This window comes from Lepidochelys olivacea, assembly GCF_965140295.1.
Source record: "Lepidochelys olivacea isolate rLepOli2 genome assembly, chromosome: 24".
Taxonomy (NCBI): Eukaryota; Metazoa; Chordata; order Testudines; family Cheloniidae; genus Lepidochelys; species Lepidochelys olivacea.
Genome location: NC_140434.1, coordinates 1550256 through 1568827, shown reverse-complemented (window position 1 = coordinate 1568827; position 18572 = coordinate 1550256). Strand labels below are relative to the sequence as shown.

At 42.0% G+C, this 18572-nt stretch overlaps 1 protein-coding gene across 5 annotated transcripts in view; it reads right to left on the bottom strand.

Annotated features, from left to right (window-relative positions):
• GATAD2B (GATA zinc finger domain containing 2B) overlaps positions 1-18572 on the bottom strand; it is an 81102-nt gene that overhangs the window by 42385 nt on the left and 20145 nt on the right. For 2 of the 5 annotated variants that reach the window (XM_084613714.1, XM_084613718.1), the window contains exon 2: positions 9632-9731. The exons of 1 other annotated variant lie outside the window; for it this stretch is intronic. In XM_084613714.1, the coding sequence (XP_084469840.1) occupies positions 9632-9633 (2 nt within the window). In that variant the 5' untranslated portion in view covers positions 9634-9731. Of the gene's footprint in view, positions 1-9631; positions 9732-11039; positions 11230-18572 lie in introns of those variants that run through there. 2 more of the 5 variants (XM_084613715.1, XM_084613717.1) reach the window with 2 other exon arrangements.

The window sequence follows — 18572 nt, the reverse complement described above, 5'->3', positions numbered from 1 at the left end:
GGAGCCAACCTGTTACTAGGCTCACATCATTTAGCTGAAGTTCAGGGCAGTCACTGGCAAGACAGAGCTCTCTCTCTAATTTGCTCCCTCACATGTCTCTCTAGCTTTGGGCTGTTTCACTTCTCAGGTACTAGAAATGCAGGTTTTCCATTCCCAGACACTGAAGAAACAACATGACCCAACTTCTCATTTCCATGGCATCCTTGTGCTGCATAGATTAAGCAAAGAAACAAGAAAGATTATTTGAAGAGCTACATATGCTTTGTTAATTTAGACAATCAAGGGGTGAATAGTGGACCAGAGCTACTAATGTGTCTTGGGACTGATTCTATGAGACGTGCACACATGCACCACCCATTACACAGTCCGCATGTGGGAAAGGGACAAGTGCTGTTCAGAGGTTGAACTGATGAGAAGCCTCAGAAACAGTTAGTAGATCAACAAAATCTCAGTTACAGCTGACGCTATTCAGTAAAGCTAAAACAGTGTGGCCAAGCTACACAGTGTGTATTGAGACTGTTTTCCTCCAATGACAGCTTTTACATTCCTCCAATGGCTCCTTCGCTCCATGGCCCTCACTTGTAAGTGTCGCAAAACATTCTTCTGTGCTGGAGCAGTTACAACCTTCACCCAAAAAGCAGAACTTCCACCAGTCCAGGCTGATGGGTTACAACTCTTGGACTGACACTTAGCAATGCCAAAGCAAGTTTGTTAACATTGTTGCCCCTTGGTCAGGATATGCCATCCTACATGCCTAACACCACATAACTCACAAATACAAAGAGGACTCCTTTGAGAAAAACAGCAAGGCCTGTGATTAAACAGATTCTCCTAGTAAGGAGATGATAAAACTTTAACCATCACTCAACAACAAGGAAGAATGCCCCAGGCTGGGGTATCCAGGTGCAGAAACACAGTTGTAGCTAAGTTCTGTGCCCTCAGAGCTGACTCAGAGGGATGGAACGTGAGCAGCACTGCCTCCCCTGCAGAAACAAGGAAGATAGTTTGGAACCTGGTGCTGAGGCTACAACACCCAAGTGCCACAGAAGCAAAACAGATGTTTCCAGACTGAAACTTTACACATTTCTATTTCTACAAAGGCCTCCAGTCTACACACAAGCAGCAGCTACAGTAGCAATGACAGCAAGCAGGCAGCAGTAATGGTGGCTAACATATCCCGAAAGTTTAAGTCCTCCTTTTACCAGCCAGATCTCTGGCCTCAATTATACAGATGGATTATCGAGGACTAGACAAATTCTGTTGACCCATCCCCTACCTGAAGCAGGGCAAAAGGAACGATTTTGCTGGTATCTTCCCATACTGACTATGCCACAGGGAAAGCTTCTAAAAACGACGTTTTTGAAAAAAGGTCCAGATGACTAAGAAAAGCATCTCCCCAGTGAAGAAGCAGAACTTTTGTCAGAGATACTTCAGCTGCATTATCCTTCAATACCTGATCTGGTGCCACTCAAAAATATTTAATGCTTTTTTTGCACTTTTGATCTAGCAATCTTAAAGCATTTTACAGAGGTAGGCAAGCCTTATTCCTCTTATACAGATGGGAAAGCTGAGGTGTAGTGTGGTTAAGTGACCTAAACTTTGTCTAGTCCTCAATAATCCATCTATGTAATTGAGGCCAGAGATTTGAGCTTCTTGGGTCACAAATCGGTAACAGAAGAGAACCAAGGAGTCCCCACTGCCAGTCCTCTGCTATTAAGAACAAAGAAATTGTAGCGTGGATCAGATTTGAGACTTGCGTAGTCCAGTATCCTGTCTCCAACTCGGGTAGCGCCAGAGGCTTCAGAGGAAGGCAGAATAGCTCTGCAGTAGGCAGATATGGGACAATCTATTACTCTCCTATTAGTTAGAAAACCACCTCAGGATTTAAAGCAAAGGATTCATATCTCTCTTGCTAATTTTTTTTTTTAAATGAACTCTGAGTATTCTTGATATCCATATAAATGTCCAATTCCTTTTTGAGTCTGGTCAAGTTCTGGGACTTAATGCCTTCCTGTGGCAATGAGTTCCATAGTCTAATTATGCATTTTGTAGTTCCTTTTATCCATTTTTAATTTGCCATCTTTTATAACCTCATTGAATGTCCCCTTGTTTGTATGTTTTGATAACTTAGGAAACGAAAAAAAGTTCACACTTTTATACACTTGTATCCCATCATCTTCTTAATATTATCATTAAAACTACACTCTCCCACACTTGCCATTAAACCAGAAGAGTCTTTCCTCTGTGGTGCTTTGACCACCACTCTCCTCCTTATAAAAGGAAGTCCGTTGACTTCAGGACTGCCCTTCAATCCCACTGAGACAGAAAGTTTGTCTGGTTCTCACATGTGGAAAGCTATCACCTTCCGCAGGGTTTCGTTCTACACGATGTCCCAGGAATCACCTTTTGAAGGATGCTATCATTACCCCACATTCAACAAGAACCCTGGCTGTATACCAACCATAGATTAAATTAACAACCTGTGTCAGATAAATTAAAGGCTGTTCCTACCTTGCAGGACCTTCTTGATATGACAGATGAGGGTTATCACTGAGAACAGCAATGCCATCATGACACAGGATGCCTCTGCTAAGTATACATGGGTGAGATTCCCTTTATGCTGAATCAGATACTGGATGGCCTAACAGCTTGGAAAGCTGAGGGACATGGGATGGCAAAGCAAGTTTGCTAACAAGAGTCTGCTATGTGTCTAGATACTGCAGATAATCTGGCTTTCTAGTTAAAGCAAGGGATTGGGAACCTGGACTCTAGTCACAGGTCTGCCAGCAACTCACTGTGTGCCTTGGGGAAAGTCACGAGTCCTGTGACAATTTCCAAGTATAAAACGGTAAAAGGGTAAGGCACGTATTAGTAAGTTATTCTTTAACATATGTACATGATTCTTCCTGCACATCTCGAAGATCAGCCTTTCCTCTCCATCCTGTGAGAGCTCTCATCCCAGATCTCAGTCACATCTTGACTACTTCAGCACCCTCTTCTCTCACCTTGACAAATCCATTCTTGCCCCCATTCAAAATACTGCTGGAAATATTTTCTTGTCCCCTCACTTTGACAACTGTCACCCACTCTGTGTCACTCCACTGCCTCTCCCTACTCAACTGCACCAAACAACTTCTCTTAACTTTCAAGGTCCTTCACAGCCAATCGCCATAGAATCGACTCCTGCCCTCCACTCTGCCAACAATGCCAGACCATATTGCCCAGTTCTTAAACTTTAAACAAGCACCTTTGTGCTTTCTCCCATGCTGCCCCTCAAGCATAAACCGTCACAAGGTTACCTCACTGCCCTCAAACTCTCCTTTGCCACAATGCCTACAGCGGAATTGGTAATGGTTAGGCAGCAAGCGTGCCATGGCCGCTGCCCATCCTGCTGACCGGTACTTTCTCCCCGTTACCTTCATCTCCAACCATACAAAGACCGTAAGCTCCCTGAGGCAGGAGCCACCTTTTTGTTCCATTTTTGTACACCACCTAGCACAATGGGGCCCGGGTCCATGACTTGCGATAATGCCCTGACAAATAACTTTGGAAATGCTCTACTAAACTGATGAATGGGGGGCATAGCTTTGTTGGTCCCTTTCTCCACAAGCATGGAGCCTCTAGCATGAGTCTTTGGGTCTAAACAAGTGAGAAATAGATTTCTAACTAAACAGATGCCTCTATCTTCTTTGGCTCAAAGATTCCACCTCTTTATCGCAGTGAAAATGATTACAGGCATGAAAAAAGTTTCCGATGGAGATTGCAGAGGTGGGATGTTTGTTTTACTGAGGAGATGTGATAAGGGCACAAAAATAATGGCCTGAAGATAAATGAGGACCTCCTATTCACCCTGAGATGAGATGGAAGAACAAGTGGACATTCAATTAAACTAAAAGGTGGCAAATTCAAAGCTGTTAAGGTGGAATATTTTCTCACATAGACACTGGAACTCTTTGCCCCAACAAATCATTGGCAGGATTCAAAACAGGATAGGGCGTTTATACTGTAATAATATCATCCAGAGGTTCTAACTGAAAGGAATTAAAAAAACAAGCATTTTGGAAGGATGCAAACCTTCCTGCTTCACAGCTTAAGTCAATCTCTAACAGGGGTTGAAAGAACTTTGTGGGCAGACTACTCCAAAATGGCTTTCTTCAGGGAAGGTGCAAGAAACCCTGCAGCAGCTGGTACTGTCCACTGCTGGAGACCGCATATTCGGCTAGATGGACTGTTCAACTGACCCAGTCTGGCATTTCTTAAAGGAAAATTTCCCTGGCCAAGTTAGTCTTCAGCAACGCAAGGCCTCTCACTACCACCCCCTCTCTCACCTGAGAACAAGCAGTGTCCACATTCCTTAGTCATCTTTGCTTCAGCTGCCCCAGAAGCTATTCTGAAGTGAGCTGCCAGGGAGACTCAGCTGGCAGCACCTGAATAGTCGGGGCAGCTCCCTGGGCTCTTTCCCGCCAGAGAAGAAAGCATGACAATACCAGTGAAGAAGAAAGGAAAACATCAAAATTGGCCCCAGCTCCTGTTGCTCATGGAGCTGCTCATCTTTCATAAAGTCGAAGAGGTATGACTCATCCAGCATGTCCTTCTGCTATTGCCTTGGCAGTTGGTCCACAGTGCCCGCGCACTGTTGCACACTTGTCCTATTACTGAGTACAAGGGGGTGGGAGTTTCACATGCAAAACTGCCTTTTCTTTTGTTTTTTCCTTCCCCATCCTTCCATTTAAAAATCTCAGTTCCCTAAGCAGCAGACGTGCTGCTGTGACTACTGACTTTGGGAGACAACACGTGGGACGGGACATTCAGTCCCTGGAAGCAACACATGGGATGTAGTTTCATTGGTGTGGCTGTCCACCACGAACACAACAAGTAGTACAGTCCATCAGCCTGGATTCAAAAGGATGTTAAAAAGCCAGTGTATCTATGGGTCACCCTAGATTGAAAGCTCACATACAAATACGATCACACTAAAGTACCTTGAAACATCAAGAGCAGAAAGTGTTTCCTGAACAAGGTGGTAGGGTCCACCTGGGGAGCCAATGCACAAACACTGCATAGTCTGGGGCTCATTCTCTGCTACTCGTTTGGAGAATATTGTGCCCTAAGTTTGATTAAACGCTTCTCACGTTACACTAGTAGACACTAAGCTTGATCATACCATAAGAATTATCACAGGCAAACTGAAACCAACAGAACTTGTGCAGTTACCAGTCCTAGCCAATATTCCTTCACTTATCTAGCGTCAGAATGCGGCCAGTAAACTGATTACCAAGGTAAAGCAAATGCCACACTTGCCATTCTTCAGGGATATCCGAGATGAATTCCACCACCACCTTTGCAAGAGAAACCCTCCACAAACAGTGCTGCGCGCTCACCATCCAGCTGGTATCAACAGCTCACTGCTGACAGGATGAGAGAGCTGCTGCCATTACCACAAGCTCCCATATCACCAGGCTGGACAAATGGCTACCAGGCTTTGGGCTCCCATGCCACCTTTAATGCCAGCTTAACAGATCCAGGTGTGGCACGGTTCACTGTGCCAAGACCAACCATACCTGGGGCATCCATCCCACTGTGCATCTGTGGAGGATGCTGCACACACACTGGCTGGTTGCTCTTTTTGTGTTGGGCTCCCTATGGGTCTTCCCAAGTTGAACCCTGCTGACTCAGCAGCTGCTGACTGGCTCAAGACCATTTAGGTTTTTCTTCCTTTTAAACCTTGCCTTGCCCATACCAATTGCTATCTATAGAAAGAGTCTGGATGGTAAATGAAAGGCACGTTGGCCCTGCCAACTCTTACCAGAGGACTAAGTGAATCTCACAGCCCTTCTCCAATTCAAGAAATTCATTAAAATATTACACAAATTAAATGTATTTGATTGTGTCCACTGAAACCCACTGTAGGGGACAAGCGAAGACCTGTCACTTAAGGCTGGTGGTGAAAGGCTCAGGGAGTCTATGCCTCCTGTTTGAAACAGGTCTGAGTCTCAGCAGGACCAACTCTGCCCTCCAATGTTTTCAAGGAATAACCATCAAGTTTTTATGAGGGGGATTTAGTAGAGGAGACCTTAGAAGCAGTTTGCGTTTGTTTCAACTACCTGCAACATTGGTACCAAACACATTTCATCTCTCTACAGACCTCAACTCTGCTTCATCTGCACCTTCCTTTCCCCTCTCACTAAAATTGTATATTAGGGATGTCTGGGACCTGAGGACAAGGCAATTGAAATGCAAGATGTTACCAGGCACCAGCTTAAACATACAGAGAAGCGACAGCACATCAGCCTCCACCTCAAACAGCTCCACTGGCTCCTTATTCATTTCAAGATACAGTTCCCAAGAGACCTCCTCCTTTACACAGGCTCTCCATGGACCTGTTCCCCTCATCACCAAAGACCTTGACTCACTACTCCCATCTCCCTGCTTGTCGAAACTTTTCCTCCAGTCTTCTCCACTCTACACACACCGTATCAACCCAAGAGCTTTTTTTGCACCTTCCATGATCTAGAACGGGGTTCTCAAACTGGGGGTTGGGACCCGAGAGGGATCGTGAGGTTATTACATGGGGGACTGAGCTGTCAGTCTCCACCCCAAACTCCGCTTTGCCTTCAGCATTTATAATGGTATTAAATATATAAAAAAGTGTTTTTAATTTATAAGGAGGGTCGCACTCAGAGGCTTGCTGTGTGAAAGGGATCACCAGTACAAAAGTTTGAGAACCACTGATCTAGAACATTTGTAAAATGTATCTGACTATTTGCAACTCATCTAACACCTCTCTCCCCTTTGCTTATAGAAAGTAATTAAGCTAACTCCTCTACAGGGAGTAGGGGGGTAGGTGGAAGGGGAAGAGGCTGTCCTGGTGTTCTTGATCAAAACTTGACACCATCCTGTGACATAGGCTACTTTACAGTCCACCTACCTAGGGAGGTGGTTGCATCTCACTGCAAGTGAACTGATTCCTGGCATATGGAGACACAGGTCACTTGTCTTGAAGGCCAGTAATCTCAGATCCTGTCAGTTGTTCCATACCAGAGCCACACTGCTTTAAACACAGACATATGGCAGACCCTATGGCACTCATTGAGATTTTGCTGCGTAGCCATATTTGTAAAGTGAGATCCCTCAGGACAAAGATGTTAGAAAAGATTCTAAATGAACTACAGTAAGGGAAAGGACTGTGCTAAAAGCAGCGAAGTAATACTCAAAAGGGGAATAAGTCTGTATAGTCCTTTGAAAATGGAAAATGAAAAATGAAAATGAAAATCTGACAACTTTTCAGAGTAGGAAGTTGTGGTAAAAAGACAGCTAACATTGCCACCAATAATGCGAAGCAAGAACAGAACTAGACTGCCATCTACAATAACTGAAGGACATTTAGAAGCCTCTTTAATGCTAGCTGAGAAGCAAGAAGATTAGCTTGTGTTCTCTTCTTCCCAAGTGGAAGGCAAACAAATACACCTACATGACAAATTGACCATGTCCCTGCAAAGGAGGCCTCAGGAAACAATGAGACAACTCCCACCACCATGTGAAAAATAGAACCAGTGAAGAAGAGAAGCCATCCAATCAACAGGGCACCACAGAGTGGTCCAGCCACAAGGGTTCCAGTTAGCTAAAACCAGCCTTCATGCAGGCCACACTCAGGTTGATTAATAAATAAAAGAGGCCTGATCATTCTCCCACTCACCTCAAATCTCAACTCTTCTAGGCAACCCAAACTGTTTCTCCACCCCCACTACTGAGCCAGACCCAAGGTCACTAAAACACAGGATCAAACTAATGAAATCCATCTAAAAAACTGGTAGAGCATTATTCTCACACAGGTGTATGTAACCTTCTCCACCACCCACAGGGAGAGGAACTTACAATCTTTTAACAATGTCTTTCCATTGATTCCCATCTCTTATGCTGTGGTGTACCTTAAACTAGACCTCTTACTAAAGCATACAGGACCTTACCCCAACTCACCAGTAGGAACTCCAGACAAATGGATTAAACCTCAGGGACCAGAGGAAGACAGTAGAACCAACACACACACACACACACACAGACACAAAAGCCACACTAAAACAGATTCTTTAAACAGAAAATCAAGAATAGTTGAAGCTGCGTTATTTCAAGAAAGCAAACAAGATGCTTTACTAAAACAAGTTTATAATCCATAAAGTTTGGGGAAAAGAAAAAGTGTAAGCCACTCAGAGGTATACAAGATTTAACACCTAACTCTAGCAGCTTCTTGGTCTGGCAGCACGTGAATGAAGTTATGTATTGGTCCAATTTAAAGAAAAACACATGACATCATCACATCTGAACAGAAAGAAAACTAGAACTAAGCATTCAACCTAACCACCTCAATGCACATTAAAGCTACAGGCAAATTAAAAATGCTGAAGTCTTCTTACTTCCACAAATCCAACTGATTTTAAACAGAGGAGTCAATCCAAAAAACCAATTTCCACCATCTTGGTATCTACAATTTCAAAAAACAGAAACCCTGCTACATCGTAATTAATGTATTCAAAATAAATACCTCTTTTGGACAAAAGAAAATATTAAATCAACCTTCTATTGTTTACTGGTATTGAAAATTCTTTACACACACTAACAAAGCAAAGGTCCTGCTTACCTTAAGACTCTCCACTCATGCTACCCAAGAGCCACTTTAAATTCCGACATGCTAAAGATTCCAGTTTCACCCTCAAACAAAAAAACAAGCCTATATGTAAACTAAGGATTTTACACAGATTTTGGCTTCTCATTCTGAACCTGCTGGGGCAGCTGACCAGCAGCGTACGATGAAATCATTTGTCTAATGACTCAAAGGAGCCTGACATATGCAATGCTACAATGTCTTAACTTCCATCTATGCTGAATACAAACCAACATCTATGTCGTAAAATGCATTTCAACACAGCACACACAAAATGGCTGGCTCCCAAGATGAGCATTTCCATACAATGCTATAAAACAGATAACAACCTAAAAAGGTAATTATGACTTAACGGCTAGGCAGTCAGAAGAGAGATCTGCAAGAACATCGATACCAAACACTAACAAATAACACGCTGCTCTTTGAATCCTGATGCTTCAGCTTGTAAGTTGTCAAGGAATATTACACTCAATTCACATTAGTGTGTAACTTGCAAAGAGATACTATGGTGTGATTGGATATTTGTGGATGGGGGGGGAATTTCATGCAGCTAAGGAGGAAAAGTAGGCCTATCACGTAGGTTTTATCATTAACAAAAAAATGCATCTTTCTTTAAAAGAAAGACAATCCTAAATCCTCCTTGACAAAGGAAAAATTGCAAGCAAATAAATATTCTTAAATATTCCAAATGCTGAAAGTGAGAAGAGCCATTCATAAATTAGGGATTCAAACTAGGTTTTTATTCATAATTTCATTCAGATTGTGCAAGAGTTAAAAAAAATTTAAAAAGACAAACCGTAATGCTAGTTCTCAACAGAATCAGGGAGCTGTCTCTAGATTGCAGCAGACCATAAATTCTTATAGTCATTCAGCGCAAACTCACTAAACAGTTCCACTGTTTTCCCTTACAAACCAGTTCTTTAGATCTGAATGATCACAGCAAATATAATCACAGCAAATATAAGTACTCACATAAAGGAAACGGTAACATTACGATAGCTCTATTCATTAATGTGCATACATAATTCTCATCTCTCCAACACAAATTCGGGGTCTGTGCAGTACAATGTATCTAGAAAGCAAATTACAAAAAATGAATGCAAAAAAATTGTGGTCAGTAAGAAAAAATTACAACTTCTAAATCAATTCACTGTCTCACATAACAAAATGCCCATCACTGCAACGGAGTATAGGAACTGTACAGCAATTAACACACCACCACCCCAGCCAGAACCCAAAACTGCAACTGTCCAGATGTGTGGAAGCTCAGAACATTCTATAGTTTTGCTGTCATGTGTTTGACTTTTGTACGGTACAAACCCAACTGTGTGTAGCAGATGGCATAAAAAAAAAAAGTATTTCTACCACCATTTGTCAGGCTCTACCAAGAAAGAGGAGCAGAAGGAGCAAAACGTTAGTATTTGCTCTAGTATCTGACATTTATTTTTCAGGTGTGTTTTTTTTCCTGAAAAGCTAAGTTATTAAAACCAGTTTGGTATTAAAACAGAGACCTTAACTAACTACAGCTGTTAGATACGTCAGGACATTCTGTAGGTTTCCCCACTCAAAATCATTTAAAAATATGAGGCGACAAAAATATAAGCTGCTTCCCTCTTTCCAAAAGCCAAAGGGGGTGGATGGAGGGAAGAAATCTCTTCCTCACAAGGAATGTGGCTATAATTGAACTTTTGGGGTAACTGGCCCTGCAAGGCTGCAGACATTATCCCTTCTCAATGAACTGGTCATTTAAAAATAAAGAGGGGGCAAAGGGGGAGTTTTCCTCTTAACAGTCCTCCTCTAGCTCTACTCCCCATCCGTCAGCCTGAGCAAGCAGAGATGACGCAGGCTGCCTTATATAATAGCCTGTGATTTCCTAGACTGCAGGCCTTCCCTTTGTGCTCTGTATACACTTACACACACGCACACACAGATTCACAGCCCCTGGCACCATGCCAGCACTAACCCTCGTCAGCTGGTTGACTCCATTCACAGAGAGGGGTTGGAGCTGACATGAAAAGAAGGTGGGGGGGGGGGGAGCTATTACATCAAGCCATCAGCACTACAGACAAAAGAAAAATTTTTATATACCCAAAATAAGCCTTCCCTTGCAGCTTTAGATCAGGGAGAGTCATATTTAGTAATTCCACAAGAACACCGCACTCTGAACAAGGAACCTGAACAGAGGTGAGGTTTTTTGGGAGGTAGGAGAGGGAATCAGTCCAACAGCAAACACAAGCAACAGTGCAGTTCTCTTTAAATATAATGTAAAAAACATTACATTTAACCTTCCAACTCATGTTAAAGGAGAGAGAAAATAGCCATGATATAATCCATAAAGAGCCTTTTGTCTGTTAAAAAGGACAGTCTAAAGAATACTTACAGGTACAATATCCTGCTGCCTCCTTTAGTTGTCAAGAAAATTAGAGACAGAGAAAAGAAGGGAGGAAGAGAGACAGAAAGAAGAGAAGACAGAGTGAGAAGGGGGAGGGAGGGAAAGAAAGACAGATTTTTTTTATGAGAAGCCCTCTCCGTAGAACATGGGCGGCCCCGCGTGCCATCCCCCTCTAGGGACCTGCAGAAACCCTGTCTCAAAACGGGCACTTCCCTGCCAATCATGCGCTGTACTGTTATATTAAACAAAAGAAAAGGGGGATGCTTACTTTTACCCATGATGCCTAGCGGGGGCAGGGGAAAAAAACCAGTTGCAGCCGGTTTGTAACCTCAGGACATGGAATTATCTCTTAATTTTTTTAAGTCGTTTGTGGTATAAAAGTCAGTTAGCTGCCTCCCCCCTCCCCCCCCAGCAGATTCTGGCATCTTGCCAAACTTTGTCTTCATTCATGAGAGCTCATTTCCTCCAACGCTATTTTAACTGTTTAGTTCCCAAAACAAATTTTAAGGACATTCCATCAATGTGGGGAAGCAATTAATAAAGACGTATCCATAAGAAAGAGAATGCCAATAATCTCATTCTTCTGCATCTCACCAACACACAGGCTTACCTCCCTGGTGTTAGGAGTCAGGGAATAGCCAATGCAGGAAAGTTGGGGATTTTTGTAGCATTCCTGAAATCCTGGCGTCAGACATCAAGGCATCAACCCCTTAATTTTTTCCCTCCAATACCAGTAACTTGATTATAACTGGCGTATTCTCTTCCTACAATCAATTTGTTACAGGTGTTTCACAGAGGTGATCAGTTACAGCTCTTGTACATGTTCCAGTCAAAACCAGGTAGATCACCATACCCCACATTACTCTACCTTCCATGCATGCCACACCATTAACGGAAATGAAACCACTTCTTCACAGCATCCTCACTGTCCTAACAGCAGCTTTATCTCTGACATGCTCACCATGCATTTCACCACACTAGGATTATGACTGATATTTTGTTGGGGTTTGATAACACACTAAGAATGTACCCAAAGATTCTGACCATGGCATCATATTTTTGTAGGAAAGGTGGTGGTGTGCAAAAAAAAAAAAAAAGTTATTTTGTATTCCATCTGGTGTTCATATAATATAATATCTCTTATTCCAATACCTGTGCACATCAGCAGGGCTTGGAAAAAATGTATCCAATCCTTACTAGTCCAAGTCTAAGCACTCAATTTATTGTTCAGGCCAAAAAGCCCCAAAACCCTCCCTCCACCCCACCGCAAGTCAGTTACTACTACCTACAGAGAGATAAAACAGTGCATGTGCTTACAGTACTCAGGAGTATCTCCCAAGAGCAAGGGAAAATCAAATGAAGTGGTTTTAAGTCTAACCTACATGCTTTTTCCCCTGAACCCCCTCCATTTGTCTAGTCTAGTGCCCATCCCCAGATGGTCTGACATGTTCAGGCTGTCCATCCCCAGAGTAGGTCTGGTCTCATATCTTCCCTGACTGGCTGAGCTCAAAGGCTCTGGCCTCCTGCTCTCAGTTTTCCTTATCCATCCTTCACTGGTCAGCCATCCACTACACCCCTGGACACCCCAGACCTATAGTAGTTGGGGCCCCATCTGCACAGTGTCTCCTGCTCATCAGGCCTTCCCATGACTTGAGGTCCCAATGGCAAGATGTTGGGTCTTCCCCTAAAATTTGGGCCTGAAAGCTCGTCTTCCACAAGCTGTTTCCTCTGACTATATCCCCATGAGGCCTAGGTCTTGCCTAATGGACTGGACTCAACACCACTAATCTCTCTCTGGTCTGTTCCCCACAGCAATATTGATCCTTTGGAGCTCTGCTGTACCATTCTGGTATACCCAGTCTTGCTCCTCTTGGACTTCTGCTACATACTACATCTACCTCCAGGCTCTGAGCCATTCCTTAGCCCTCTCACTCAGACTTTCGCACACTGCCAGGGGACGGGTGATGAGGGAGACAGCAGGGCTGAAGAGCACCACTCAAATGCTATAACTAGGAACTGCCACACCTGCACTCCTCAAGCCATTAAAGCAGACAGGGTACCATTCAGCCCCAATCACCCAACCTAATTATGTTTGGGGAGAGTAGGTTTTTCAAGTCCTACACTGATGCATTATAACTGGGCCAAAATAAAGCAATTTCAAACTACAGATTCCTGCAGCTCTATATAGCACAGCATGTGTACATGGCATTTTATAGGTACACAGAAAGGCAAGGTCCCTTCCCCCAGGAGAATTTAGGTCTAGATTATATAGGTGCAATCTAACAACTAAGGATCAGGTGCAAGAGTGGAAGCAGATGGCACCAGAGGCTTGAGGAGAAAAGTCAGATGCAAGTTGTGAAGAGTGATTTGACAGAGGAAAAGAAGGTTTGGTTGGTGCAACAGAGATAAGGCAGATCCATTATTAGGGAATGGTGTGAAATTGGTGGTAACTGAGGAATCTCATGATCATGAGAATTTTGTTCAGTAGTACAGAAAAATCTGCAAAAAATTGTTCAGTAACCATAATGCATGCTTCCTTCAGCCCAATAAATGCCTATCAGCTCTGGGTCTCTGTACGGAGATCATTCTGAAATATTGCCATGAACTAGAATTAAGACCTATTAAGGTGACAATATTCTACACCTATTTGCTGCAAAAATATACTGAACTACTACTAAGAATGCTCAGCTACCATGAGGCAACCCAATTCAAACTAGCTTTTGACAGATGTTCCTAGCAAACATCTGCTGGCAGCTTGAGCCCTTCAAAGCTTTTTGTCCTAGAACTGGGTGTGAATTTAGCAACACTAAACAAACACTAGATAATAAGAGGGTATTAATTTATGTTGCATTTACAACAGAGGCCTATGGAAATCTGTCACTATCAGAATACCCAAAAAGTTCAAATATGATGGGGATGATTACAAACTGATCGTAAATAGCAGACCTTTCTTAAATGTTACCCTGAAGACTTCTGAATTCAAACACTGATGCCACATTGTTGGAAGGTGCAAGTTATTAATTCATTTAGTCTAAATGATAGAATTCGCCTCAGTTAATGTATCTTCAGACATAGGTACTCAATTCCACTGATGTTACAGAGGCTGAGCACCGAATACCTACATAATAGCAGAATTTGGCCCATTATATTTAACTCTTCAGTTACTTGTTATATTGATAAAATACACACTAGCTATATGGAGAATTAACACTAGTATAGCACTTTACATTTTCAAAGCTATACCTGGACTACCTCACAGCTGCAAGATTTATAAAATGAGGAACAGACATGTTAAGTGGCTTTCTCCAAGGTCAGTGAGTCAGCAGAAGAGCAAAGAAGAATACCTAAGAGTTCCAACCCCTGCCCTACCCTCTAGAGAGACTGCTCTTCACACTCCAGTTCATGTGCCTTTGAAAGCCAAATCCCTGCACCCGCAGAGAGGCTTCTGATCAATTCTCAAAGAAATTCAGCTAATAAGCAAGAGACTTGCTGCACTTTGGAAATTCATACACAGCTTTCATCCAAATATATTGAATGCTTCAGCACTGAGTGCCTACACACAGACACACACCATTTTATCCCTGATGCAAACACACAATACTGAGCTTGTGCCCCAATTTCATGTCTTGTCTTTTTTTGTTTCAAGTAAACTTATACAGGAGATAAAATGTTCTGTACAAACTTTCATATGAAGTATCACCATATGACCTTAGACCTCACAAGCAAGACTACACTAAGGATACATACATTATCCTACTCTGTTTGTCGTGATCTCTAGTGAAGTTTTCAACCATTATATTGTGTGTGTGTTGGTGCATTTGTTGCCCCAGTCTGACCCATTCTAATACCAAACTAAGTTCTAAGTTCTTGTTAAGGAATCAGATTCTGTTCTAAGCTTTGTACAGTGCAATTCTTCTAGAAAGTGACAAGGACAACAACTCATATTTGACCCAGAGATTTAGATGGTTAAAAACCACCAAATATTTATGAAATCTGGGCTGATTAAATTTAAAATAATCCTGGAAATATTTCTAATACAGATAGTTTTTACACAAAATCTCCCCTGCATTTACATTCCAGATATTAGAGAATTAAGAACGTGAAAGTGAAATTCACCAAGAACATGAAACTAACTTAATTTTTCATCACACAAGCACCATATAAAAAGTTGTATTTTTAAAATTTTCCATTTCAATCATTAATGCATTAACAACACAGGCTAAACACTTAAAAACAGCTAATGTTTAAATTCATATGCAGGATTGTTGTCTCTAATATCCTGGGACCAACACAGCTACAAGATGGGTGAAGTAATCTGTTACCTAATACTTATCTATTTCAAATATCCTATATTGGACCAAAGAAGTTCTTTGGTCCAATAACCGATATTACCTCATTCACCTTGTATTTCTAAGGTTTAAATAGACAATATCCTTTTAATTATATATCATTTTCAACTCATTCTGTTATGAACAGGATTAAAGCTCCTACACAATATTAGACAGCTAAAAACTACAGGTTAACCCACTTCTCTGTACCATCTATTAAAAATGGACTGTTCGAGACTGTTTAATTCTAGTAAAATCTAGTCCATTAATGAATGTTTTAGTATGTTCCAAAGCTGATAAAACAGATTACTTCAAAATTTAGCACTACACTCTGTTCAGAAAACACAAATTAAGAATCCAGTGTGTCAGTCAAAAAGGAGTAAATTGTTTGTTTATGGTGTTAACGCACAGCAGAAATATCTTGCAAAATAGGATGTTTCATTTTTGGTGGTAAGTTACAAAATTACAATAATCAAAGGTTAACAAGAGCACTATAGTAAATTTGGAGATACTTAGTGCATGTAATTAGTACTACATTTAATTTATTTGTGGAGCAAGCATAAATATGACCGACTTACAAATTACATCTTTTACAAGATTTTGCATGCAAACCACTGAAACCTGCATGAAGTATCCATTCTTCTAAAAATAAACTATTCCACAGTGCACAAATAACCATGTAATCTATAATACAGAGTTACTATCATGTACTTAATCCATGAGGTGCAGAGAATCTGGTAATTACACTAGAGTTCCCATGCCATTCCAAGCATTGGTACCATCTGAGTTAGCCTTATTAAATAACATGGAACAATTTGGTTTACAAAGGGAGAAGTAACTAATTAGTCTGTAATTACATAGTAGTTACCATAGAATGATGACCTAATGAGGTGGTTGTTTAGGCCCAACAAAATGTCACTGCTAATTCTTTTCAGGATGTGCGCACTGAACATGCTACAAACAGCAAGTGATGAAAGGATGCTCAGCTTTAGAAGCAAGGAAAGGAAGTGGCCAAGCACTCGTGTAGACTACACAAGTGAAGGAGGGATAAATAAATAATATGGAGCTGAGGAGTAAGAGAAATCAAGGCTAAAAAAGGAATTCCAACACAGCTGTCAAGCAGTTTGCATTGTGTAGAGTGCTTCAGGATCTTCCGTAAAACTCTGAACAAGCTTTGTTGTATTGCCTGTGGAAGCAAGGCTTCTTTAAAACGTATGAAGGAAATCTCGCTCCTATGAAGAGGGGAGGCTTTCTGAAGGAACACATCTGCTCACTGTAGATGGCTCGGCCAAAAACTGCCTCTGATCATGAAAGTTCATCTACTCAAAGCAGGCAGGTTTCTTTAGACATGTCCATGGGTAAGTGGCAGCAATTTCTCTTCACTCAGGTGAAGGGTTTTTTTAACTTGTCTTTCACTAGGTTCACAATCTAGGAGTCCCTGTTTGGATGCTAGAAATTCAGGAGACACCTAGTTAGCAAATAAGTCCAAGCGTGCTTCCTCTCAACCACCATCTCCAACCATATTTACTTGCCAAAGTGTTTGTAACTTTTCCTTTTGGATGCATGCTAAGTTACCATCCTCCATTCCGTGGTTGCTCCTACACCAATTCCTACAGAACACTCCAAGGTTACCCTTGAAGGCCACTAAGAAAATTCAGGTAATGTCAGATGCTACCTGCTTAACTCGTAGTGTTTCTTGCATGGAGTACATCACACACATCCCACAGACTGCACAAACGTCCGATTCATTTCCAGGTAAAGCCTGCCTTGATTTAACACACGCTATATAGTTTGGGGTCATGATTAGGTCTGAGATTGCCCCTCCTCTCCTTAGGCTTAATCTCAACAGTGTAGATGCTCTTGCTGATCATCACTAGACGGGTCCACCTGGGAACTGGGTATTCTCAGTTGAGGGCCTTCAGATCTGAAATTCACTCCCAACAGAGTATGTTTGACCTTCAAGCTTCACCTTCCCACAATGCCCAACACTTTTGAAGCCAGGTGCTTAAAGTTAGGTGACGAAGTACAAGTGGCCTGGTTTGTAGGAATGATAAGAACCCACAAAGTCAGTGGGAGATAAAGGTATTCAGCACCTCTGAAAGCTATGCGGCTGTTACTCGGTGCCTGAACAGAGATTTAAAAACAAATTTAGGCACCTAGCTTTGCAAGTCTCAGCCACAGGCTTCTGTATGACTGAGTCAGTTGGGAGGGATTCTTTGAGTTGGCATTGTGTCAAGTTCAGTTTTAATTCATGTGATTTTACAGTTTGTGTACCTGAGCCTTGAGGTCATCAGGCTTATTTTGTAAAATGCAAAGCATCTTGCGTTAAATAAGGTCAGACCACTCATACATCTGTTTCCCCATCATCCTCTCACCGTGGCTTGCTCCAAATCACTGATTTACTTCTCTACAGGGCATCATCTTCCCAATCCTGGAGTTCTAAGCCAGTAGTTTCTCCTCCATGTGGTAGACAGTAGTGAATAAAGGGTGTTTACCCTTCTGATACTATTGTCCCCTAACCTATACCCCCACCCTCCCATCACAATCCAGTCTTCTCTTCACCTCATTTGCTGGTCTGCAGTAGTTGGTAGCAATTGACCCAAAACAGACAGTTTAATAGTAATCGCTACCTTTATACACCAATATTTCTGAAGATGCTTTTATTCTTGTCTGCATTCCTCATCAGTGTCCAGCTCTTTAAATCACTACTTTGAGGTCTCTCGGTGATTCTGCTTCAATCCATTCCCCTACCTCCCATCCAGGACTTCTGAAGATTCTCTATAGCGAGAAGGCAAAAGGTACTGGTAGTCACAGGACCATTCACTTAAACGCATTTTAGGATCCTTTCCTCTGGATGCTTCTATTTCCACTTAGTGAAAGGCCTTTTCATAGTCTACAAGAGTGGTAACAATAACTGGTTCTATGCAGCACTCTTTCCAGAACCTGATTATCTTCAAGTGATCCATGGCTGAGAAATCTCTCCTGAATCATGCTTGCTCTGCTAGGAGATTAAAGTCTAGAAGTCCTTGCATTTTCTTCACTTGTGCTTTTTAAAGGATCCTTATATAACTCAAACAGCCAGTGGCAGAAGTCTATAGCACGAGAGCCTTCATGTTACCTTTCTAATTAGTTATCTGAGGAGTGAAACAGGCAGCTGACCAGAAAGGTAGGAAAGGATGGTATTTATGAAATT